Source organism: Balaenoptera physalus, assembly GCF_965194825.1.
Source record: "Balaenoptera physalus genome assembly, chromosome: 5".
Classification (NCBI taxonomy): Eukaryota; Metazoa; Chordata; class Mammalia; order Artiodactyla; family Balaenopteridae; genus Balaenoptera; species Balaenoptera physalus.
In genome coordinates, this window is record NC_138884.1 from 23,419,415 (window position 1) to 23,446,584 (window position 27,170).

Below are 27,170 nucleotides of genomic sequence, written 5' to 3' on the forward strand. Positions count from 1 at the left end.
TTTTGCTGATGGCCATTCTGACTGGTGAGAGGTGATGCCTCTTTGTTGTTTGTATTTGCATGTCTCTAATTATTCGTGATTTTGAGCATTTTTCCATGTCCTTTTTTTTTGTTTTTGTTTTTTTAAAGAGTAACAAATTCTGTTGTTTTAAACCACTAGTTTGCAACAGTTTGTTATGGCAGCCCTAGGAAACAATTACAGGGCTTTTATAATCGGTGAAAATTAAACTGTGTAGTGCTTGTAATGATCTTTCTCCACCTTTCAATATTAAACTGTGCCTTATTCCATATGGAGTAATTTAAGGAAAAGGCATAATTTTCCATGCCACCAACTAGATTTACTCAGAAAAACCTGGAACTTTGAAAAATACAACTTAAGACATTAAGCTTTGTTCTCCTACCATTGCGGGGGTTTTTTCTTTGTTTACATACGTTGCTCACAGACCTTAGATGGATAACTATAATAGATCACTAAGAATAAAGCAACGTAAGAGACAGTGAACATCAATGTTAAATTCAATGAACTTTCTACCAAATATATATATAATCTGAGATGCCAATGAGTAAAAAGAATAGAAACTTAATTTATGCAAACTCAGAAAAGTCTTCTGAAATGTTACTTTAGCTGTGACAGAGAATAATCACTTTAAACGTAATTGCTGTACATTTACTGATAGGAACTAAAATATCTCTTTTGAGCCCCATCTTCCCTTGCCAATGCCCTCATACAAATGTTGAGTTATGGATTTTTGCACTTTATGAAATTGAAATTCCTTAGTGATTTTCAGCACAATCATTAACACAAATAAAACAGATGTATGGCAACTCAATCCTATTATCATTGACTAACAACTGAGAGTCATACATGATATGGACAAATAGATGCATATACAATTACATGCATATTTTCATATATGCTTACATTATTTATAGAAACATACATTTACATTAGCTTGAATATTATTATATGATAGTAGACAGATGCACATATAAAGTTAACCTTATTTGCTTAAGAACCAACATATTTTATTGTAAAGAAGTACATATGGAAGGAAAAGAATAGCTGCTAAGAGCTACTTTTTTTTTTTTTTAAGAACTGTTTCTTTTTAAATTTGGGTAATGACAAAATTGATCCTTCAACAGCCTTTTAAAATAATATAGCCTGAAAAATTAAATTTTGTAATTGAAATAATTTACCATCATTATTGAAATTAAGAAAATATATTAAAGAGAGTCTTAACTCTTCAGTGATTGCTTTAGAACCACAAAGGCATTACAAAGGAAGAACAGAGACGGGCTCCGTAGTCCAAAAGAAATCAATTCTTGAGTTTCTCAATCCAATACTTATTCCTAAAATCACTATATTCCTTTGAAGTAACTAAATTGAATATAAAAGCAGCAAATGGAAGGTAACCACCCATACAGAACATTTTGGTAGACTTAAAGGAGTTTTAGGATATCTGCCTCCATAAATAAGTAGGCAATAAATCAGAAAGACATTGACATAAACATATAATAATAAAACTGAAAGGTCAGAAGGCACATTCTGAAGAATACAATCTTGTACATAAAAGAGAATGAAGGTTTACTAATAAGGTAAAATTCTCAAGGAATGCTTATTTGAGGTTTAGAAAATTATTTTTTAAATTACACATTTAAATCTTATGCAAAAACAAAAGAATGCTTTTTTAGGGCTTTTTATCACTTAGTTCTAAAAAAAGTTTAAAAAATTCACAACAGAAATAAGAGAAAATGAAAGTTTCTTCCATTTCAAATATTCTATAAAATATTCTATGAAATTCTATATTCATTTTCTCCTAATTTTTCTTAAACTTAAGGAAAAAAAAAAAAAGATGACATTAGTGTAGTATAGAGTTCACTGTAGATTCAGTGCTAGTTTCTTTATCCTGCTTTTCTTCCTTATGTGGTGAATCTAGTTCATTTCTATTTTCCTCCTCACTGGAATCACTGTTCAATCCACCTTCAACTCTGGCGAACTTCTTCTCATGTGAAGAACTTTCACAGGCTTTGTCTGTGGGAACAGCTCCTTTTCTTTGGGGTAAGATAGTGAAAAATGCTTCTTGCCAGTCTCTTGTTTCTAGGTATTCCAGAATAATCTCAAACACTGCAACAAAGACAAACTCCATGTGTTTCTTAACCTAGTCCATCACAATGGTGCATACTTTAAAACACATTGCTTTTGTGTTAAGAGTGCTAGTATGTCCTAATAACTACTTTGTTCTTATTACTTCTTTCTCCTGTATTAGCTGTCAGAGCCAATATGCCTAAGGTTCTCAAGGCTGCTACCTCTTTTGTAGCTTTTTCTCATTTCAGTTCTTAAGCACTCAGAGGTTTACCATTATCTGTTGTCAATTATAATAGACAGAGGACCTTTTTTGTTTCCTTCCTATTCTTTGTTCCCTTCCACTTCTTTATCCTTTATTGTGCTAACATAAAACTAGGGAAAAAAAAGGGTTAGCGTTTACCTAAATTTCTTCTATCTTTCCTATATAGTGCCACTCACTCTGGGGAGTGTCTTGCCTGCTTTTTCTTAAAAATACTGTCTCCAGGGCTTCCCTGGTGGTGCAGTGGTTGAGAATCTGCCTGCCAATGCAGGGGACACGGGTTTGAGCCCTGGTCTGGGAAGATCCCACATGCCGCGGAGCAACTGGGCCCATGAGCCACGACTACTAAGCCTGCGCGTTTGGAGCCTGTGCTCCGCAACGGGAGGGGCCGCGACAGTGAGAGGCCCGCGCACCGCGATGAAGAGTGGCCCCCGCTTGCCGCAACTAGAGAAAGCCCTCGCACAGAAATGAAGACCCAACACAGCCAAAAATAAATAAATAAATAAATTAATTAATTAATTAATTAAAAAAAAAATACTGTCTCCAATGTCCTTTCACTTTAATACACTGCTGGGGGGAAATTTGGATTACTTTATGAGAGAAAAGTAATTTCCACTAATTTAGCAAAAGTCTTAGAAGAAGTTCATTCCTTGAATCAATAAGTTTGTTTCTATAACTCCCTAGAACCTGCTATAGAGAAATTTTAACAGCCCAATTAGTAGTTGTGTACTAACAAAAATCTCTACTAAAAAAATTTTAAAAAGCAAAACTCCAGGCAAAGACTTAAGTCTGAGGATGTCTATTACAATGATATTTACAATAGTAAAAAGAAAAAAAATAACAACAGGAGAATGGTTACATTATTGTGTACTTAGATGATGGAAAATTACATAGCCACTAACAATGATTCAATAAATATAATAATAAATGAGGGGGAAACTCCCCGGATTTATAACATTTTATGCAATAGAGTAAGAATCCAATTATGTAATAAATAATATTATATATGCATAGGAAAAGAACTGGAAGAAAACAGACCAAAAAGTTTCTACAAAGTATTTCTGCGTAGTGAAATTACACCTATTTATTTTTCTTTATACTCATGTACATTTTCAAAATTTTCTAAAGTATGCATGTATTATTCAAACAAATCATAAATGATTACATTTTATAATTTTGTACCCCAAATTGTGTGTTTTCCAAAGGTGTATATTTTCTACTTGTCCAAAATGTAAATGTAATGTTATTTTTTCACAGTGTTCACTCAGGTACATTTTCAGTTTATCCCCTTATAGCTTACCATGATTAATTGCCAAAACTTTTCTACTATTCATCTTCACGAAATTTCCAAGGGGGAGCTGTGCATGATCAATTCCATGTTCTGATGCTTGTTTATACGTGAGTCCCTAAAACAAAGATACTGTAACTTGGGCTAGAACATTACATTAAACTTAAAGTCTATGAAAGAATAAATAATTTTTAGGAAAGACTTTAGTTCAGAGAATATAATCTGAAAAAGTGTGTGCGTACGTTTAACCACTAATTTGGAAACATTCTCTTGACAATAAGTATAGTTAGAATGTTGCTGGCATTTGTCTTAACCAATTTACAAATGAGGAAACCAAAGACATTATGCTCTCTGTCCCATCACAAAGTTCCTCAGTGGCAGAACCAAAGGAAAAACCTGGTTCATGCCTCCTGACTCAAATAGCTTCTCATCACTCCACACTGCCTTTCTCTCTTAAAGTACACAAACTGAATTCCTAGAGAAGCATCATCATTCCTCCCATGAATTTAAAGGATAAAACTATGTTTCAATTACATAACACTAAGAGGCACAAATGGCAAACACAAATTAAATAAAAACCTGAATTGAAAAAACTGTTCAACTGCCTATAAATTTTATTTTTCCCATTCTGTCAATTAAAAGAATGCTGAATATAAATTTTCTCTCTTCTCAAAATTAAAATCCTTAAAGCCTGGGTCTAATCAGGACTGAAAGAGCCAAAAGACAGAGTGAAGGAGGAAGAAGAGCTAAACTTCTCAACCAATAGGTTGCATGATTTTTTAAATCTTTATAGCACTGACCTCACTGGGTTGCAGTGAGGATAAAGCAAACTACTATATGCAAAATGCTTTGCTTAGCTAGAAAGGTGACTGAAATAGTGTAGGCAGTCAAACATCAACTATCAAAGTATTTACTATCAAGAAAATTGATATTACTATCAAGAAAACTGATATGTCAATTTTAAGTATGAGCAAAAGCAAAAATAAAAACTTAATAGTACCTTGTGATGGTTGTGATCTACTAATCCTCCAATCACATAGGCCTTTGATTCATCTAATTCCTTTAGTACATTAGGTGAATCTGATGTAAGATAAATCAGTTCTTCTTTCTGTATGAATTCACTATAGTGCTCTGGTTTGATGTGGATATCCTTTAAAACACAAGGGGAAAGATGTTATTAATAGGATTTTGTGAAAATTGGCTAAAAATGATTATTTTCTTTTCCCTAGACAAACCCATCCAAAAAATATATGAAAGGAAGTTTGAAAGAATATTATAACAATGTATTATTTATTTAGAATCTACTACCCCAGCATCTTTTCACCTCACATCTCAATTATTTAAGTAGCCTCCTGATGTTATTTCCCTGTCTCTAGCCTCAGATCTCTCCAATTTACTTCCACACACGGAGGGTGCACTCATTTTCTGAAAACACTACTCTCATGTTTTATCTTTATCTGTAGAATAAAATTCAAACTCCTTAACTTAGTAATTCTTTCCTGAATATAACACTAACCTATCTAACTTTCTCTGTTCCAACAAAACAAATGCATTTTTGTCATGTATTTGCTCACATTGTTCTCCAGCCAAAGAATGCCTTCTCCAATTACTTCCTTCTCCATCTACATGAATCATCTAAAGGAAAGGGCTTACAGATTTAATAAATTCCGTGCATCTGCTTCCACAAAGATACACATTTAAAATCTTCACCAAAACTGTCAGTTCAGAGGTACAAGACTGAACAACAGTTGGCAGTCAGAATTTTGCAAATTGCACCAAAAGAATAAAGGAAGATGCATCACCAGGCTCAGATGGCATTTCTCAATAATTTTTGTGGAAATCAAAAATGAAGCGGGAGACCTCTCACCTAAGATGTATACCTTACTGATTAATAAACAGCCATTTTTCTGGAAAATGGTATATTATAAACTTGGTCCCTATGCTTAATAAGGGCCCCAAGAGGAATGTGCATAATTAGAGACCAGCGAACTCACATCTCTCTGGAAAACTGGTGGTATGAAATAATAAATTTAACAAGCCACAAAATAACTGAAAGTATGCCTATTCTAACTTATTACATTATTTCTTAGGAAAATAGGCATGAACATAAAACTTGGTAAATGTACTGTACTTTAAAACTTAAAAAACCTTTGAAAATGTTTTATACTATGGACTATTAATAAAATAAATGCAGTCATGGGATTAGTGAGTGAGAGAGGGAAAGTCTGTCACGCTGAGAACTGGCTTGGAGAAAGGAAAAAGGTGTAGGAATAACCCACTACTTCTCTGAGTAGAATAGGGTTAAGGTTCCTTAGGGACTGGTACTAAAGCCAATCTATTAGTCATCTTTGCAAATGACTGAGAGTAGTTTAGTCCAAAAGAAAAAAAATGTGAACCACATATGTAATTTGAAATCTTCTAATAGCCACATTAAAAAAAAGTGAAAAGAAATAGATGAAATTAATTTTAATAATGCATTGTATTCAACACAATATACCTGAAATGTTATCATTTCAACTTATAATAGCTGTGGGTTTTTTTTTTTAATTTTAAGGAGATACTTTACATTCTCTCTTTTTTTTTTTGGTACTAAGTCTTTGAAATGCAATGTCTATTTGACATTTATAGTACATCTCAACTCAGACCAGTCATATTTCAAGAGTTCAATAGCCACATGTGGAAGTGGACACCATATGGTATAGCACAGATTTAGAAGAAAGAGAATGCAAGTACGTTTCCAAATTTTAGAGTGACTTCACTCTTATAAATAATGTATAGCCAGTTTGCTAGGTAGAGACTGCATACAGACCTTTAAATTTTTTCCTTTTTTAAAAAATATGTTTTAAAGTTGGCAGTAAAATAGGAAGTGAGATTTCATGAAAGCAAGTACAGATTATATCTCAAGGCTCTTGCTTCTCCCACTGGTAAACTTAGGTACAGTGATACGCAGGGTTTGTAGCTGCTGACTCTTATATTTATTAGCATTGTGTAGAACTTAGGTAAAAAAATGTAGACCTTTAAGCATAAAAATACCTTGAATTATGTGAGAGTTAATCTAGTTTAGTTACCTTCCAGTTGACCCATCCTTTGTCATTTTCATCCATGTTCTTTTTCAACTGGCCTCCATGGCTTGTCAAGTAAAACTGATAAAGAGATTGGCAGGTATAGAAAGAGAGAGCAAATGACTATTAAAGTCAATATTTTATTCCCTCATACACTCATCTGATTATCAATGAAACACAAAATATTTTCATTCTGGAAAAAAATAAATTTATGGCATACTTTAAACATGCAAGAATAAATTTGTGGTACAAGCGACGTGTATTTTTGTGTATCTCCTAACCCATTAACTTCTGTATTCCATCTACATTTTCATCCTGTTTTCTAAGCAGTTATAATCTGCCTCTTGTTTAATGATCACTTTTCTATAAACTTCCTGCTTCCATGTGAAGTTTCCCTTCCCCTTCTTTTGCCACTACAGTTATTTTTTACCAGTCCAAAATCTTCATAATTTTGCTTTGACTCTAAACCCTGAAACCTATTTCAAATCTAATCAAGGGTGAGACGAATATAGAAGGTAAAAATATAATATTACTATCACTTGATAAGGAGAAAATATCTAACCAAAAGTATATTAAGATTTTCTGGTTTTTAACATCAGTGAGCCAGAGTTAATTTTTAGGTCACCTAGAATTCAAACAAATTCAGTAAGAAAAATGACCCTACTCTTAAGGGCAGCCAACTAGTCTCACAAATCACTTCCTCATTCTAGCTAATAAAGCACCTTTCAAAATTATTAGTGACTCAAAATCCTTTAAGTAGAAAAAAATCTAGCCAACAGACACAATGGCACATATCAGCCAGGGGCAGTTACCCTATTCCCCAGAAAGGAAGGAATTGAGAGCTGAGAAACTGGTATGAAAATATGCATATGTCCTTTAATGAAGATGTTCAACTACACAGCAATGAACAGGTCAGTGTGTACAAGACTAAGGATGAATGGGCACAATGTGTTGGAGAATGAGGTGAAAAATGTTTAAAATATTTTATTTTTGTAGAAAAATAAAACATTTTTACAAATAGGCATTTCGTTCTCTAAGAAAGATTACCTGTAAGACTCTTTCTTGTAAAAGCAATGAGGATTATCTACGCCTTTTCCGAAATAAGATATAAAAGGAAACTGGAAGTTTGTTTTAAATTCCCCAAACATACCTGCACAGGATGCCGTGCTCGTCGATTTTCTGCATAACATCGTTGAATCTGCTTATGAAGTTTCTTAATGTCCTATAAAAGAGTGCAATTTTTAAAGCAATATTTTCAAAATTATCTATGGCCATTCCACAATCCCAGTGGAATAGAATAAGCAGAAGGTATGACTAGATAGGGACATTCTTTCTTTTGAAATACAAGTCCTTTCTGATAATTTCCATTCAGTTTTCTTACATACTAATAAAATAATTACCATAAGTCAATACTCTATAAGTGACCCATTATTTCACATTTTGTAGCCACTTAAAATCCAAGTTCAGGAAAACTTTCACTCTTCTTAAGAGACAACAAAAGAAAAAAAGAACTCTCTTATAGTCATGCTATTACAATTTTTATAACTACCAAAGGTTATAAACATATTCCTTTTAGTAGCATTGTTTAAACAACCAGATTTCTCAAACTATTAAATAAGAAATAATTCTATTAAGCCAATCATATTTCTTATTTTCTTCCTTTTGATTAGGATAAATAACAACCCCCCCACAGCTCTTTATGATTAATATGCAGTTACTGAGTTTCATAATCTATTATGGTATCTGTCTTTCCCTCTGTCTATACATATACATATAAATAAAAGCAACTTATTAGCTACTTTAATTGAGGGTCACAGATTTTGAAAAACTTTATTTAAGATGCATTTTAAAGCTGATTTGGTGGTGCTGAATTCCCTTAGCTTTTGCTTGTCTATAAAGCTTTTGATTTCTCCATCTAATACGAATGAGAGCTTTGCTGGGTGGAGTACACATTCCTGCACACTAACAACAGAAGATCAGAAAGAGAAATCAAGGAAACAATCCCATTTACCATCACATCAAAAAGAATAAAAATACTTAGGAATAAACCTATCTAAGGAGGCAAAAGACCTGTACTCAGAAAACTGTAAGATACTGATAAAAGAAATCAAACATATGGAGAGAGATCTAAGACATTCCATATTCTTGGATTGGAAGAATCAATATTGTCAAAATTACTATAGTACCTAAAGCAATCTACAGATTCAATGCAATCCCTATCAAATTACCAATGGCATTTTTCACAGAATAGGAACAAAAAATTTTAAAATTTGTATGGAAACACAAAAGACTGAATAGCCAAAGCAATCCTGAGAAAGAAAAACGCAGCTGGAGGAATCAGGCTCCCTGACTTCAGACTATACTACAAAGCTACAGTCATGAAAACAGTATGGTACTAGCACAAAAACAGAAATATAGATCAATGGAACAGGATAGAAAGTCCAGAGATAAAACCATGCACCTATGGTTACCTAAAGGAGGCAAGAATATACAACGGAGAAAAGACAGTCTCTTTAATAAGTGGTGCTGGGAAAACTGGACAGCTATATGTAAAAGAATGAAATTAGAACAAACACACCCTAACACCACACACAAAAATAAACTCAAAATGGATTAAAGACCTAAATGTAAGGCTGGACACTATAAAACTCTTAGAGGAAAACATAGGCAGAACACTCTTTGACATAAATCACAGCAAGATCTTTTTTAATCCACCAACTAGAGTAATGAAAATTAAACCAAAAATCAAACAAATTATTGTTTTTGTTTTCAGTTTTTTGTTTTTTTTTGGCCATGCACATGGGATCTTAGCTCCTCAGTCAGGGATCAAACCCACGCCCCCTGCATTGGAAGTGTGGAGACTTAACCACTGGACCACCAGGGAAGTCCGAATGGGACTTTTTAAGTTTAATTAACCTTAAAGTTTAATTAAAACTTAACCTTTTAAGTTTAATTAAACTTCAAAGCTTTTGCACAGCAAAGGAAACCATAAACAAAATGAAAAGACAACCCTCAGAATGGGAGAAAATATTTGCAAATGAAGCAACTGACAAGGAATTAATCTCTAATATATACAAACAGCTCATGCAGCTCAATATCAGAAAAACAAACAACCCAATCAAAAAATTGGTAAGAAGACCTAAATAGACATTTCTCCAAAGACATACAGATGACTAAAAAGCACGTGAAAAGATGCTCAACATCACTAATTATTAGAGGAATTCAAATCAAAGCTATACTGAGGTATCATCTTACACCAGTCAGAATGGCCATCATTAAAAAATCTACAAACAATGCATCCTGGAGAGGATGTGGAGAAAAGGGAATCCTCCTGCACTGTTGGTGGGGATGTAAACTGGTATAGCCACTATGGAGAACAGTAGGGAGGTTCCTTAAAAAACTAAAAATAGAGCTACCATATGATCCAGCAATCCCATTCCTGGGCATATATCTGGAGAAAACCATAATTCAAAAAGATACATGCACCCCAATGTTCATTGCAGCACTATTTACAATAGCCAGGACATGGAAGCAACCTAAATGTCCACTGACAGAGGAATGAATAAAGAAGATGTGGTACATATATACAATAAAATAATACTGAGCCATAAAAAAGAATAAAATAATGCCATTTGCAGCAACATGGATGCACCTAGAGTTTGTCATACTGAGTGAAGTCAGACAGAGAAAGATAAATATCATATGATATCGCTTATATGTGGAATCTGAAAAAAGGGTACAAATGAACTTATCTATAAAACACAAATAGAGTTACAGATGTAGAAAACAAACTTATGGTTACCAGAGGGTAAGGTGGGGGAGGGATAAATTGGAAGACTGAGACTGACATATACACACTACTATACATAAAATAGATAACTAATAAGGATCTACTGTATAGCACAGAGAACTCTAGTCAATACTGTGTAATGGCTTATATGGGAAAAGAATCTGAAAAAGAGTGGATATATGTATATGTATAACTGATTTACTTTGCTGTATACCTGAAACTAACACAACATTATAAATCAACTATACTCCAACAAAAATTAAAAAAAAAAAAAAAGATGCATTTTAGAGGGCTCCAATCAAGATCGTGGAGTAGAAGGACACAGAGCTCACCTCCTCCCACAAATACATCAAAAATACATCTACATGTGGAACAATTCTCACAGAATACCTGCTGAACACCAGCAGATCTCAGACACCCAAAACTGCAGGAAAGATCTCCATGTAACTGGGTAGGATGAAAGAAAAAAAAGGAATCGGGACAAGACTTGAGCCCCTGGGTGGGAACAGTGAAAGAGGAAAGGTTCCTGCACCCTGGGAAGCCCCTTCACTGGCAGGGAGATCAGCTGGGACAGAAAGGGAGCTTCAGAGGCTTGGAGGAGAGCGCAGCAGCTGGTTTGCAGCAGGCAGAACAGATGGAGACCTGCACAAATGGTCCCTGCCACCGCCCTGCACTCCCCAGTCTGAGATGTGCTTTTGCTTTTGTGTACGGTGGCTGGGTGCTAAAGCTCAGGCTTCAGAGGACAGACCCAGGGAGAGGACGGGGGTTGGCTGCATGGAGACAGCCTGAAGGGGCTGGACTGTGGCTCAGGCCTGCCACAGAAGTGAAACACCATCGTTAAGGGGTGCACAAAGGGAAGGGCAGGGCCCGCCATAGCAGCCTCACTCTTGGTGCACTCACAGCAGGTGTGCTGCTGCCACTGAAACCCCACTGTTAAGGGGCAGTGCCTGCCAAAGCTGCCTCTTTCTCAGTGAGCTCAGCAGGCTCAGCGCTGCCTCTACGAGCTCTGGGAGCACGCAAGTGCCAGCGAATTGCCCACACACAGAGGCGGGGCTGAAATCAGAGCTGATCCCCAGGGACCGTGTGACTTAGGAAGCAGGGCTGATATTTTGAGCCCTCTCCCTGTGGCTGTGCGATCTGTGGGTTTAGGCCACTGCTGCCAGCTTTGTAAACTCAGTGCCTGCAGAACATCCAAGTGGGCTACAGGTGCTCCCATGGCTGGGGCGGGTCTGGCCTTAGCAGCTGTGGGCTTTGTGGGTGTGTGCATATGGAGTTGGGCCAGGGTCTGGGCTCCATCCATAGCTCCCACAGCAGGTCCAGGTGTGCAACTACTGCAGTCCTGGTACCTGACTTCAGTGGATCTGCACCAGCGGATCTGCGCTGGTGGCTTTGTGAACCCAGCACCTGAGGAACAACAGGGCCAATTGCCTGCATTCCCATGGTTGAGGTGAGGCTGAGGGCAGTGCCAACAACAGTGTACTTTGTGAGCCTGCACAACGGGTGACAGATGACACGACGGAGCACACTTCTCAGCGGACAGCTCTGGCAGAGGAATACTCAGTGGCTCCTCTCCCAGTGGGAGTGCTCCAATACTGCTTACCTCACACTACAGCTCAGAAATGGATCTGGGGGCTTCTACTCCAACAACTGGGGAACAGACCTTGCCTCCAAAAGGGTTGTGACAACCACAGAGCAAAGAGGAGGCCCTGCTCAATATTCAGTGCAGGCTCTGGCCACCACAACCCCAGTCACACCCCCTATCGAGGAGATAACAGCAGGCATCCATACAAAAAACAGCTCTCACCAAAAATATTAAACCCATGCAGGCTACACAAGGACATTCCCAAATAAAAATATCTCCAACTATTTAGGAAATAATTGTTTCTCCTAAACTCATAGAGTAAGCGAACTATAAGTAAAATGAAGAAAACAGAGGAACCACTCCCAATGAAAAGATCAAGAGATTGCCAGTCAAAGACAATGAAACAGATTCCTTCAGTCTAATAGACATCAAGTTCAAAAAGGAGATAATGAAAATACTGAAGGAAGTAAGGCAGGCTATTGACAGAAATGCAGATTACCAGGAAAAGGAACTAGAAAATATAAACAGGAGACAAGAAAAATTAGAAAACTCATTTGCTGAGACAAAAGCTGAGCTAAAGTCAACGAACAGCAAATTGAATAATGCAGAAGAACAAATAAGCGATATGGAAGACAGACTAATGGAAATCACGCAATCAGAACAGCAAACAGAAAGCCAAGTGAAAAAAATTAAAGCAATATAAGACGTATGGGGTAATATAAAGCACGCCAATCTACACATAATAGAGATCCCAGAAGGAGAAGAAAGAGAAAAGGGAATCGAAAATATATTTGAAGGCATTACGGCTGAAAACTCCCCAAAGCTAAAGAAGTAAACAGTTATACAGGTACAGGAAGCACAGAGTGTCCCAAACAAGATGAACCCAAACAGACTTACACCAAGATGTATTATAATTAAAAAATGGCAAAAGTAAAAGATAGAGTATTCTAAATGCAGCAAGAGAAAAACAAAGAGTTAATTACAAGGGAACCCCCTATTAGGCTATCAGCTGATTTCTCTACAGATATGTTCCAGGCCAGAGGGGAATGGCAAGATACATTCAAAGTCCTGAAAGGGAAAAGTCTGCAACCTAGGATACTCTACCCAGCAAGATTATCATTTAGAATAAAAGGAGAGAGAAAGAATTTCTCAGACAAGCAAAAACTAAAAGAAAAAAGCAATACTAAACATATCCTAAAAGAAATATTAAAAGGTCTTGTCTAAATAGAGAAGTAAGAATCTATACGAAAGAGAAAATCACAATTGGAAAGTAAATCACTTAAATAAGCCAGTATACAGATTAAAAAAAAAAAAAGAAAGAAAGAAAGAAAAAATTTCTGTGAAAGCAAGAGAACCACAATGAACAGCAAAAGGATGAACATGAATATGTAAGAGGACATCGAAATCATAAAATGTGGGGAAGGAGAGTAACAAAATGTAGGGGTTTTTTTTTGGAATGTGTTTTAGCCTATATGACTACCAGTTTAAAGGCAGTAGATATAGGAAGAGGTTAACATACTTGAAAAACAGGGTAACCACAAATCAAAACCATACAACAGATTCACAAGAAAACAAAAGAACACAAGCATAATACAAAAAAAATCATCACATCACAAAAGGAAATACAAAAAGGAAAAATAAACAAAGAAGAAATACAAAATCAAGTGGAAAACAAGGTTTAAAATGACAATAAATACATACCTATCAATAATTACCTTAAATGTCAATGTACTCCAATCAAAAGACCTAGAGTGGCAGACTAGATAAAAAAGCAAGCGCCTACAATATGCTGCGTACAAGAGACCCACTTTAGGGCAAAGGACACACAAAGACTGAACGTGAGGAGATGAAAAAAGATATTTCATGCAAACGGAAATGACAAGAAAGCGGGGGTTGCAATACTCATATCAGACAAAATAGACTTTAAAACAAAGGCCATAAAGAAAGATAAAGGAGGACACTATACAATGATGAGAGGATCAATACAAGAAGATGATATTACACTCCTCAACATATATGCACCCAATATAGGAGCACCCAAATACATAAAATAAATACTAACGGACATTAAGGGAGAAACTGATGGGAAAACAGTAATAGCAGGAGACTTTAACACCCTACTCACAGCAATGGACAGATCTTCTAGACAGAAAATCAGTAAGGCAACAGATATCGTAAATGATAAAATAGAACAGTTAGACTTAAATAACAACCAAACATACAAGGAAGAACTTATATCAGTCCTTCTCAAACTCTTTCAAAAGCCTGAAGAGGAGGGAACATTCCCAAAGACACTTTATGAAGCCATTATCACCCTGATACCAAAACCAGACAAACCATAACAAAAAAGAAAATTACAGGCCAATATCTCTGATGAAAATAGATGCAACAATTCTCAACAAAATATTAGCAAACTGAATCCAAGAACACATAAAAAAGATCATACACCATAACCAAGTGGGATTCATCCCAGGGTCACAAGGATGGTTCAACATATGCAAATCAGTCAATGTGATACACCATACCAACAAAAGAAAAGACAAAAACTACATGATATCTCAATAAATGCAGAAAAAGCATTTGATAAAATTCAACATCCATTATGATAAAAACTCTTACGAAAGTGAGTATAGAGGGAAAATATTTCAACATAATAAAAGCTATTTATGACAAACTCACAGCCAATATAATACTCACTGGTGAAAAGCTGAAAGCCTTCCTGCTATAAACTGGAAGAAGACAAGGATGCCCACTCTCATCACTTCTACTCAACATAGTATTGGAAATCCTAGCCACAGCAATCAGACAAGAAAAAAAAATAAAAGGTATCCAAACTGGAAAGGAGGAGGTAAAATTGTCATTATATTCAGATGACATGATACTATATATAGAAAACCCTAAAGACTCCACACAAAAACTACTAGAACTGATAAATGAATTCAGCAAGGTAGCGGGATACAAGATTAACATACAGAAATCAGTTGCATTTCTTTACACTAACCATAAATTTCAGAAAGGGAATGTAAAAAAAGAATCCCTTTTAAAATTGCATCCAAAAAAAAAAAAATACTTAGGAATAAACCTGACCAAGGAAGTAAAAAACTTATATGCTGAGAACTATAAAACATCAATAAAGGAAACTGAGGAAACTGAAGATGATTCAAAGAAATGGAGAGATATCCCATGCTCTTGGATTGGAAGAATTAATATTGTTAAAATGGCCATACTACCCAAAGCAATCTACAGACTTAATGTGATCCCTATCAAATCACCCATGTTATTTTTCACAGAACTAGAACAAATAATCCTAAAATGTATATGGAACCATAAAAGACCCAGAATTTGCAAAGCAATCCTGAGGAAAAGAACAAAACTGGAAGCATAACCCTCCCAGACTTCAGACAATACTACAAAACTACAGTAATCAAAACAGTGTGGTACTGGCACAAAAACAGACATATGGGTCACTGGAACAGAACGGAGAGCCCAGAAATAAACCCACGCACCTATGGTCAATTAATCTTCAACAAAGGAGGCAAAAATATACAATGGGAAAACAAAGTCTCTTCACCAAGTGGTGTTGGGAAAGTTGGATAGCCACATGTAAACCAATGAAGTTATAACACACCCTCTCACCATACACAAAAATAAACTCAAAATGTCTTAGAGACTTAAATACAATACATGACATCATAAAACTCTTAGAAGAGAATATAGGCAAAACATTCTGTGACATAAATCCTACTAATGTTTTCTTAGGTCAGTCTCCCAAGGCAATAGAAATAAAAGCAAAAATAAACAATTGGGACCTAATCAAACTTATAACCTTTTGCACAGCAAAGGATGCCATGAAGAAAATGAAAATACAATGTATGGACTGGGAGAAAATATTTGCAAATGATGCGACCAACAAGGGCTTAATTTCCAAAATAAACAAAAAGCTCATACACCTTAATATAAAAAAAAATAACCCAATCAGAAAATGGGCAGAAGACCTAAACAGACATTTCTCCAAAGACATACAGATGGCTAAAAAGCACATGAAAAGATGCTCAATATCGCTAATTATTAGAGAAACGCAAATCAAAACTACAGTGAGATATCACCTCACATCAGTCAGATTGGCCATCATCAAAAAATCTACAAATAATAAATGCTGGAGAGGGTGTGGAGAAAAGGGAACCCTCCTACACTGTTGGTGGGAATGTAAATTGGTACAGCCACTATGGAGAACAGTATGGCAGTTCCTCAAAACACTAAAAATAGAGTTGCCATATGATCCAGCAGTCCCATTCCTGGGCATATATCCAGAGAAAACTATAATTCGAAACAAAACATGCACCCCTATGTTCATAGCAGCACTATTTACAGTAGCCAAGACATGGAAGCAACCTAAATGTCCATCAACAGGTGAATAGATAAAGATGTGGTATATTTATACAATGGAATACTACTCAGCCATAAAAAATAATGAAATAATGCCATTTGCAGCAACATGGATGGACTTAGAGATTATCATACTAAGTGAAGTGAGTCAGAGAAAGACAAATACCGTATGATGTCGCTTACATGTAGAATCTAAAAATATGACATAAATGAACTTATCCACTTAACAGAAACAGACTCACAGACACAGAGAACAGACTTGTGGTTGCCAAAGGGGAGGAGAGGTGGGGGAGAGATGGATTGGGAGTCTGGGATTAGCAGATGCAAACTATTATACATAGAATGGATAAACAACAAGGTCCTACTGTATAGCACAGGGAACAATATTTAATATCCTGTAATAAACCATAATGGAAAAGAATATGAAAAAGAATATATATAAATGTATAACCGAGTCACTTTACTGCCCAACAGAAACTAAGACAGCATTGTAAATCAACTATACTTCAATAAAATAAATTTAAAACACACACAAAAAAACAACAAAATATCCAAGAGGTGGAAGCAACACAAATGTCCATCAACACCAGACGAATGAGTAAACAAAATGTGGTCTATACATAACTAAAATATTATTCTGCCTTAAAACAAAAGGGAATTCTGACACACGCTACAATGAGGGTGAACCTTGAAGACATAATGCTCAGTGAAATAAACCAGTCACAAAAGGACAAATACTGGAGGATTCCACTTACATAAGGTACACAGAGTAGTCAAATTCATAGAGACAGAAAGTAGAATGGTGGTGCCAAGGGCTGAGGGAGGGAGAATGCAAATGGTGGTTCATTCAGTGGGGACAGAGTTTTAGTTTTTCAAGATGAAAAGACTTCTGGAGACTGGCTGCACAGCAACATGAATGTACTTAGCACTACTGAACTGTCCACTTAAAAATGGTTAAGATGGTAAATTTTACATTACGTGTATTTTACCACAATTAAAAAGAAAAAACAATGCATTTTAGTACATAAAGTTACATCAAAGTCATATTACATATTAAAGCAAAAATTATTCAGCCTAGTTCAGTTACAGGATTTTTCTGACAATGATTCATGATACCTTTAATACCATCAGGCTATCAAAACTGCAGTCAATGATAAGGCGGAGTGGGCTGTAAACAACATCTCTTCGAATACGTTTTCTGTCACTTCCTTCTGAGTTTGATTCCAGTTGACACTGTCGCTCTAATTGCTTTCTCTTGCGTTTTTCCTTCCTCTTTTGTCTAAAATTAGTAATTGAAAATAACTTTCCATTATTTGTATATTCATACATTTACAATACTTTTCTAAATAGACAAAGAAACAATTACTTTTTAAAATTAGCAGACTAAACCATAACAAAATTGCCACTTCCATGGATCAAAAATTGTCAGATATCAGCAATTTTATATAATCTATCTAAAAGCTTTATATAATAAATGAGTTTGCAAAAACAGTATAGTACTTTTTACACAAATTCGAACTATACTAATAATTTTATTTACTATTGGTAGCATGTTAGACGTACTTACAAAACTTTTAAAATACTGAGTATGAGAGTTATGATAAATTTTACTTTTATCATTCTTCTCCTACATGATTTTTGAGTTACATTTATAACCATATAAAAAAAGTAAAATTTTTATTCAATATAGTTTTGTTAAGTCCAAGCTACAGCAGGCAGAAAGAAAAAGAAATAAAAGGAATCCAAATTGGAAAAGAAAAAGTAAAACTGTCACTCTATGCAGATGACATAATTCTGTATACATAGAAAATCCTAAAGTGCTACCAGAAAACTACTAGAGCTCAACAATGAATTCAGTAAAGTTGCAGGATACCAAATTAATATATAGAAATCTGTTGCATTTCTATACACTAAGAATGAAATATCAGAAAGAGGAATTAAGGAAACAATCCCATTTACCATCTCATCAAAAAGAATAAAATACCTAGGAATAAACCTACCTAAGGAGGCCAAAGACCTGTACTCTGAAAACTCTAAGACACTGATGAAAGAAACTGAAGATGACACAACAGATGCAAAGATACCTCATCCTTGGATTGCAAGAATCAATACTGTTAAAATGACTATACTACCCAAGCAATCTACAGATTCAGTGCAATCGTTATCAAATTATCAATGGCATTTTTCACAGAACTAGAAAAAATTTTTTTTAATTTGTATGGAAACACAAAAGACCCTGAATAGCCAAAATAATCTTGAGAAAAAAGAATGAAGCTGGAGGAAGCATCCTCCCTGACTTCAGACTATACTACAAAACTACAGTCATGAAAACAGTATGGTACTGGCACAAAAACAGAAATATAGATTAATGGAACAGGATAGAAAGTCCAGAGATAAACCCATGCACCTATTGTCACCTAATCTATGACAAAGATGGCAAGACTATACAATGGAGAAAAGATGGTCTCTTCAATAAGCAGAGCTGGGAAAACTGGACAGCTACATGTAAAAGAATGAAATTAGAACATTCTCTAACACCATATACAAAAATAAATTAAAAATGGATTAAATACCTAAATGTAAGACCAGATACTATAAAACTCCCAGAGGAAAATATAGGCAAAACACTCTTTGATATAAATAGAAGGAATATTTTTTTGAATCCATCTCCTAAAATAATTGAAATAAAAACAAAAATAAACAAATGGGACCTAACTTTTGCACAGCAAAGGAAACCATCAACGAAATAAAAAGACAACTTATGGAGTGGGAGAAAATATTTGCAAATGATGCGACTGACAAGGGATTAATTTCCAAAATAAACAAAAAGCTCATACAGCTTAATATCAAAAAAACCAAACAACCCAATCAAAAAATGGACAGAAGACCTAAATAGACATTTCTCCAAAGAAGACATACAGATGGCCAAGAAGCACAGGAAAAGAAGCTCAATACCGCTAATTATTAGAGAAATGCAAATCAAAACTACAATGAGGTATCACCCTACACCAGTTAGAATGGCCATCATTAAGAAGTCTACAAAAAACAAATGCTGGAGAGGGTGTGGAGAAAAGGAAACCCTCTTACACTGTTGGTGGGAATGTAAATTGGTGCAGCTACTATGGAAAACAGTATGCAGGTTCCTTAAAAAACTAAAAACAGAGTTACCATAAGGTCCAGCAATCCCATTCCTGGGCACATATCCAGAGGAAACTCTAATTCAAAAAGATACATGCACCTCAATGTTCACAGCAGCACTATTTACAATAGCCAAGACGTAGAAGCAACCTAAATGTTCATCGACAGATGAATGGATAAAGAAGATGTGGTATATATATACAATGGAATATTACTCAGCTATAAACAAGAATGAAATATTGCCATTTGCAGCAACATGGATGGACCTAGAGATTATCATATTAAATGAAGTGAGTCAGAGAAAGGCAAATATCTTATGATATCACTTATATGTGGAATCTAAAAAAATGATATAAATGAACTTATTCACAAACCAGAAGTAGACTCAGAGACATAGAAAACAAACTTATGGTTATAAGAGTGGATAGCAGGGGAGTGGGGAGATAAATTAGGAGTTTGGGATTAACATATACATACTACTTATGTATAAAATAAACAAGGACCTACTGTATAGCGTAGGGAACTATATTCTATGTCTTGTAATAACCTATAATGGAAAAGAATCTGAAAAAGAATATATATACATGTATATACTTATACATATACATATAACTGAATCACTTTGCTGTATACCTTGAAGCTAACACAACATTGTAAATTAACTATACCTCAATAAAAATAACATGTTTTTTTAAAAACTATTCTCATTTAAAAAAAAGTAAAATTGTTTGTGAAAAAAAAGCCATATTTTTTTCTCTCATCTGCATCAACAATAATTTATTTTCTTCTAGTAAATTTTATCTTTATACAGTGACAGCTTCAGCCTCACCAAAACCTGCAATAGTTCTTCTAGCAAAATCAATGTTAGTTCTGATCTCACCAAAACCTGCAATCGTTCTTCTAGCAAAATCAACGTTAGGCCCAAACTTGATCTTTCTGAGGTGGTTATTTTTGTTCCATATCTAGGACATGGATGCTAACTATATCCCTTTTGTAAATCAGTTATTTTAGAAATTGTGCTGCTACTCACAATAGGTTCTGAGTGAGAAAAGTGTACGGTGTAAATTCATCAACACTGCTAAAAAAATAATTTAAAACACATACAGTTTTAGTAGCCAATTGACAATGTTAGCTAACAATATGTATAGCCCGAATTTTAATTAACACAATTATTTTTAATGTGTCAAAGGGCTATTGCAAGGTCCAACATTCCAATAGGGGTATATTGGAATATACCCCTGTGAATAGGGGTAGAATACATGCATTTTGATACATACTTGCGGAGTTCTCTTTGTTCTTCCCATTGTTTCTGTTTCATTAGTTTCTTCATTTGCCGTTTAGATATTGGTTCAAACCCTTCACCTAATCCTGGTTTCTGATTCTCCTCTTGGTCTTCATTTAAGTCTTGCTTTCTTTCAACATTAGAAGTCTCACTAAATGCTGGCAATATTTCAGATGACATTATTTGATGATTCTGAAAAATTGAAAAGCAACTTTGACATGAACAGATGACTTACAAACACAAAAAAAGTAAAAAAAAAAAAAAGACTGAAGGATGCGATTAAAATTAAACCATATTAGTAATGAATAAAAATGCAAATTTGGGCAATTAATTGTCATTTACTGGCAAAGATCATTTGATGAAATGGGATATTTTCATACAGTATTGGTGGCCATTGCACAATTTTTCCAGAAGACTACTCAGAGCTGTATGTTTGAAGAGCTTTAAAATGGTGATACTCTTTCACATAGTAATTTACTTCCTTAGAATAAATTCCTGTAAATTAATTAGAAATACACACAAAATTAATGCAAAAGGATATGTACTGTTGTTATTTTTAACAATAAAAAATTAGAAACTACTTGAATGTCAGCAAATGGGGACTAAATATAAATTAAAGTTCATCTGTAACACTGGCTTGGAATACTAAGCAGCCAAGAGAAATCATGTTTCCCAAAATTATTTAATGATAAAGGGAAATGGTTATGTTAAATAAGAAAATCAAAGCAAAAAACAATACATAATGTCCAATTTTGTTTTAAAAAAATACATACACACGTTTTAATTCTGACCCACCCACGGCTTTCTGCATTTTCTAAATTTTATATAATGAAAATATAGTTTTATAGAAAAATATATACTATTTTTTAAAAAGAGATGGAAGACACCTTTTTGTACTTGTCTTTAATGCTGTCTATACAAGAAAAATATTACTTTCACTATCTGGGCGTACCCTCAACAATTGGTTCTTGACAACAGACATGCTATATATTTCTATCTTTTGGCCAGTGCAGAGAACAAATTTGGTTGCCCCCACCCCAATATATTTCATTGTAAATATGTAACTGTAAATTTTCCACTTAAGTCACAGCTGAAAAACAAAATACATAAGTTGACTCTGTAATCAGCTGTGGAACACTCAGGGCCAACTCAAACATCTTTATTTGGATTTAAACACCCACATCTTCATATCCATTGCCTAGAACTGAACTTGCTTTCAGATTACGGAAAGGGCTAGAAATATGAGATATCTTTTCTCTTTAATTGATTCTTAACATCAAAGCTTAAGAATATATGTTATTTATCCCTACCAAAGACTAAGCATGAAGCTTGCAAATGTTCTATTGGCCTTATAGAAAAATATATGATTCTTCCCTCTTACAGAGGTAGCTAACAAGTCTGTGCAGAGAAGCTAGCATCTAAAAGAAAAAAGAACAATCCCCACAATTCAGATAGTGGAAGGAAAAAACCTTTGCAGAACATAATTTGAGCAGTAGTTTTATTATATGGTTCTTGCTTTCTTTAAAAGTGCAATGATATAACAGGACATACGAGGATAACCAAAGCAAACTTAGAAAGTTTACCGAATTTTGACTGAAAGACAAGAAATTTTAAGATGCGTGCTTTAGGCGCTGGAGCAAAAGCCCTGGCATTTTACTAGGTCACAAAATTACTAACAGGGGAAAAAAATCATTTAGTAATACAAGTAAGAATTCACAAGTTTTCCTTATGCCACCAACCAAACAGTTCTCCTTAGGGAGAACATCTCCTAGAAATGACAACTCAACTTTGACTCTACACTGGAAACTCCACTGGGTAAGGGATAAGTCTGATTTTGCCCAACATTATATTGCCAATACTAATACAGTGCTTGGCACTTCGTAGATGCTTATTATACACTGGTAGAATAAACAAACAAGTGAATATGATATTACAAAGGACTTTTTAAAGTAATGAAAATAGTAAGAGCAAACATTTATTAATTCTTATTATGCTTAATAAAAAACTTATTATCTAATTTACTCTTTATAAAAACCCTATGAAGTAGATAGTATATACCTACTTTGCTAAGGAAGAGGTACAAAGGTTAAATAACTTGCCCAAAGTTAGAAAGCTATTAAATAATTCCTAAGAAACAAGGCACCTAGAGCAAATGTCACACAAAGTAGGTCCTCAAAATACTTGAATGAATAGACAAATGAAGTGATGGAGCTAAGATTCCAACCCACATCTAACTCTACCATGTCCCAGAAATCCAAAGTCTTATTTAGAAAATGAGGATTTCCAAAGAATGTTAAAGAGCTGTGTTGCTTTAACCCTGCTGTTGGAGGGCTCTGAAAAGACCTGTGTCACTGAAACATACGGAAAAAAAAAAATAGCTCCAGTTCTATTCTTATGCTTCTGCACCAAAAAAATTGGGACAGACTTCCTAGAGATCACTGCCAAAAGTTCATGTTTTGATGCACTCTGCCTCCCAATCTAGATAAAATATAAAAAGGGGAAACAAAAAAGGTACAGCCTCTCTCAAAATCCAAGTTAAGAACTGGGTCTTCTGTGTAAAGGCAGATAGAAGTTTTCCTAGCTTTAAAGTAAAGAGAAGAAGAATAATACAAGACAGAGGATGGGAGAAAGATGGGAGACAGTTTAAGACAAACCCTTAAACTAGTGTTACGGGTGGGGCTCCTCCTTCCATGAAAAAAGCCTGAAAACAGGTAAAATTATAGACTATAGCTTATACAAAACTGACTACTCGGGGGAAACCTGAAGGAAACAGACACAGCCTCTTGGCTACAACCTGGGTCGAGCATGAGGTGACATATGAACTTATATTATTACATGATTAGAATTCTGAACCACATATATAAGCTCTGCTGTGGGCTGAAGCACTGAAAAGGGTCATGGGTGAGAGAAACCACAAAATCAGTAGTACAGAGTAGTTTGGAGAGGAAAGTTATAATTCCATTCAAGATGAGTCTGCAAAGCAAAATTACAAAAAGACAGAAATGAAAAAAAACCCCAGCTAAATCAACAAGCAGGAGATAAATTCACTCTATAAAAATTGAATAGAGCAATGTGAAAATGACTTTAAAATAAGTTTGGTTGAAATCTTTCAGAGCTCATGAAGAGTAATAACCATAAAAACAAAACAGGAAATTGGGACACAAAAGCAGGCATAAATATAGGAAAACAAGAATCTGTAAAAAAAGAACCAATTTGGAAACCAGGAAATGAAGATATAAAAATTTCAACATATGAGACAAACTCCAGATTACCTGGAGTCCAAGAGGTAATTGATGAATTAGAAGACATCCTCAGACTGTAACTCAGAATTCAGACAGAAAAATAGAATGAAAAAATAGTATGTCCGAGCATTTAGATACAAATAACAGGATGAGAGAACTACAGGCCAAAAAAGTAACTGAAGATAAATGTATAACCTTGAGTGCATTCACTAATATTTTTTTTAATCTGGAAAATAAGGTTATCATTCAATTTAAGAAACAGGAGACAGGAGAAACACAGTAAACCTGAAAAGATCAGAAGAAAAAATTTAAATATATATTGTGACCCCTAGGATCACTTTTATTTCCTTTCCATAGATAGTACGGTAATAAAAATGGGCAATGAATGTATTCAAAACAATATAGGGTGGAGAAAACATAAGCCAAACCTGCCCATTAAGCTGAATGTGCAAACTTAAAGGCACAATTAAAATTCAGAGGAGACAAATTGCTTTCTTCATGAAACAGTGATTAATATTCTAAGAGAGAATATTTCTATTATCAGTGGCATTTTTTGTTAGTTCTCTACTCTGTTCCAAACTGCAAGTGTTGATTTGCTTTATCATGTGAAAATTTTAGAAAAGTAGAGCAATGTTTTACAGCTCATGCACACCAGGGGGAGCTTTCGCCTTTCCTACCTAAGAAGTCTAAGTTAAATCTAATTTGCTTATCATTGCACACTAATGTTTTTAAACAGCCTATCAAATACAGAGAAAGGTCTTGAGCTAGTCAACATCATTATCACTACTATTTTTAAACTTATTCCCAATTAAGAAAATGCACTGTAGTAAGAGAATTTTTTTAAGCTTTGAATAAGCTAGATACATTGCACATTGCACAACAAAAATGATGCTAGCTTGAGATCCCATAAGTTATTGCTTGCAGCATACTTTACATACAAAGATACGTACCAACTCCTACTGCCTACAACATACAATAAGCATTTCACTATGTATGTATCTTGTTTGGATTAACCTGTTAAGCAAAATATAAACTCCATGGAGTTTTGCATTCCTCCCTCACATGCAGTGATACAGCTCATTTTCATTCATTCACCGCGTTCAACAAATTTTGTAGCAATTATAGAAATAACTGCGTGAAATTTAGTTTACCTGGGCATTGAATTTTTAAAAAATGTTTCATTTAGTTGCAGATCCAGGTTATCTGATGGTCTTATAAAATTAACAACTGCATAAGGATGACTAAGGCAATTTAGTATGGGATAAATACATTAAAAAAATAGTATCTCAATCGTCCTTGTATTCCCACTTCTTAGCACAGCTGCCGGCAAGGAGGACATACATCATAATGAGTGACCGGCCAAAAGTTAAAAAAAAAAAAAAAAATTTCATGGTTTTACTGCTTGGGCTAAAGTCTTCATAATTTATGACACAGCCTCCCTTCCAGAAAGATCCAAATGAATGTCGGAATAACTGCAGAATGGAATTAAACGACCTCACGGTGATAGAGAAAGAATATCCTTTTTAAAACGCGCGGGCCAAATTTGCATAGCTCGGTTCAGCTATGAGGCCCTTAGGCAGAGGGCTGGGCTGGGCCGGGCTGGGGAGACGGGGCAAGATTTAAAACAAAGAAAAATAAAGTGAGAAAGTCTTCTGTCGCTATCCTCTTTATATCTCTAGAAAAAGTCCCGAATTTTAACACAAAATATTTCAGTGAAATCCAGTAACACCACGGACTTCTTAAAATCGTCCTCAGCTCACCAACGTGGGGCTGACAGCACCTGCAGCAACTTCGCCCTGGGCTCTCCCCACATTGCAGAGCTCTCAGCGACGTCAGCCCTCTTTGGAAAACTGAGGTAAGGCAGGTTTAAAGAGGTGAAGCGACTTGCTCACGCTCTCTAGCCACCAAGTGGCAAACCACAACTCGTTTTCCGGCCCTTCAAAGTCCAGATTTCCCTCTCCCTTCATTCTTGGGAAGCGCACACCCTTCACACGCTAGAGACCATATCGCTACCCCCAAGCAAACGTCGACAACCACAGCCCCGACGCTGGTGGGCAGAGCCGCGCCCCACTCTTCCCTCCAGGCCGCCCGCGGGCGAACGCATTCCAGAGGCGGGATTAAACTGTAGCCGACGAATCAAAAATCTGCTTGGCAAGGCGAGGGGGCGCGCTCTCTATGACGTCACTTCCTTCGGAAGCTGGGGCTCGGCTGCTGCTTCCAGTGTCCCACTCCCCTCTCCCTCGGAAGCCCTATTGCTAGCGGAAGGCGGCAGTGGCACGCGCTCGGATTATATCAAAGGGTAGGCGAGCGATAGTCTCCATGCCAAGAGACTTACCGAACGGAGGAGTTGTCGGGGAACCTGAGAGCCCGCACAGAAAGCTTTTTGTAGTGGTCTTTACCACTCCAGAAGGTCCTCTTTCGGAAACTTCAACTCCCAGAGGCAGACACGGTAGCTACGCGTAGGAGGCTACGGAGGTTACGTCTTACGTCAGCTAACTGCGCCAACTCCGTACCCGCAGTGGGAGAAAGGGGCGGGAGTTTATGTGGGGCGGGGTCTGGAGTTAGGGTTTCTGGAGTGGGAGGTAGTTGCGTGATGCCTGTTTTTCCACTTAAAGGCAAGGTTATACCTGCGGCATATATTAACTCATATTTCTGTGGGGATGGCGGGGGATGTTAAGACATTACTACTCTTAAAAATTACAAGTGCGAGATATTGATGAAGGGCTCTTAATTCTTCCGTGTTGGAGATGAAAGCATCTCTTGCCTAAACTATTTGTAACTAATACAGAAGAAGGTTGTCAGTAGCACATGATTTCACACAACTCAAATGGAAAATCAAATTTTAAAAGTGAGTCAGACTCCCAATAAGATGCGTGTAAACCTGGAATGTTTAAGGTTTTTCTTGCTTACAACCGCAAGTCTTACTCTCCATTCATTTCTTGAGCGGTTTTTCATATGCTGTTTTGCAAAACATCAGGTGACATTTCATTGTTTATAATACCTGACCTTATGAAATCTTTTTGCTATATATAGATCAAGTCAACTGAGGGAGGGCT

At 35.6% G+C, this 27,170-nt stretch overlaps 2 protein-coding genes across 4 annotated transcripts in view; one reads left to right on the plus strand and one right to left on the minus strand.

Annotated features, from left to right (window-relative positions):
* Positions 1 to 820: 820 nt before the first annotated feature.
* TRMT10A (tRNA methyltransferase 10A) lies at positions 821 to 26,585 on the minus strand. 3 transcript variants are annotated; one of them, XM_082462359.1, is made up of 8 exons: positions 26,450 to 26,585; positions 20,868 to 21,064; positions 17,569 to 17,731; positions 7,845 to 7,916; positions 6,701 to 6,775; positions 4,633 to 4,782; positions 3,645 to 3,750; positions 821 to 2,124 (listed from the first exon to the last, which is right to left on the minus strand). In XM_082462359.1, the coding sequence occupies exons 2-8, from the start codon at positions 21,050 to 21,052 to the stop codon at positions 1,859 to 1,861; spliced, it is 1,017 nt and encodes a 338-aa protein (XP_082318485.1). In that variant the 5' UTR covers positions 21,053 to 21,064; positions 26,450 to 26,585; the 3' UTR covers positions 821 to 1,858. The 3 variants fall into 3 exon arrangements, with proteins under 3 accessions (XP_082318485.1, XP_082318486.1, XP_082318484.1); XM_082462360.1 differs by lacking the exon at positions 26,450 to 26,585 and adding an exon at positions 25,875 to 26,192; XM_082462358.1 differs by lacking the exon at positions 26,450 to 26,585 and adding an exon at positions 25,266 to 26,192.
* Positions 26,373 to 27,170, plus strand: part of MTTP (microsomal triglyceride transfer protein) — a 56,508-nt gene continuing 55,710 nt past the window's right edge. The window contains exon 1 of the mRNA XM_082462331.1: positions 26,373 to 26,413. The gene's annotated coding sequence lies outside the window, so the exon portion shown is untranslated. The remainder of the gene's footprint in view (positions 26,414 to 27,170) is intronic.

What these genes read in the sequence shown, in the direction of transcription:
- TRMT10A (XM_082462359.1), bottom strand. Translation starts at nt 21,052, where the DNA reads ATGTCATCTGAAATATTGCCAGCATTTAGTGAGACTTCTAATGTTGAA. An exon ending in ATAGCCTGATGGTATTAAAG is followed by an intron (nt 7,917 to 17,568) that starts GTATCATGAATC and finishes ACTCTTTTATAG; the next exon opens with GACATTAAGAAACTTCATAA. An exon ending in TAGATCACAACCATCACAAG is followed by an intron (nt 3,751 to 4,632) that starts GTACTATTAAGT and finishes TCTTTGTTTTAG; the next exon opens with GGACTCACGTATAAACAAGC.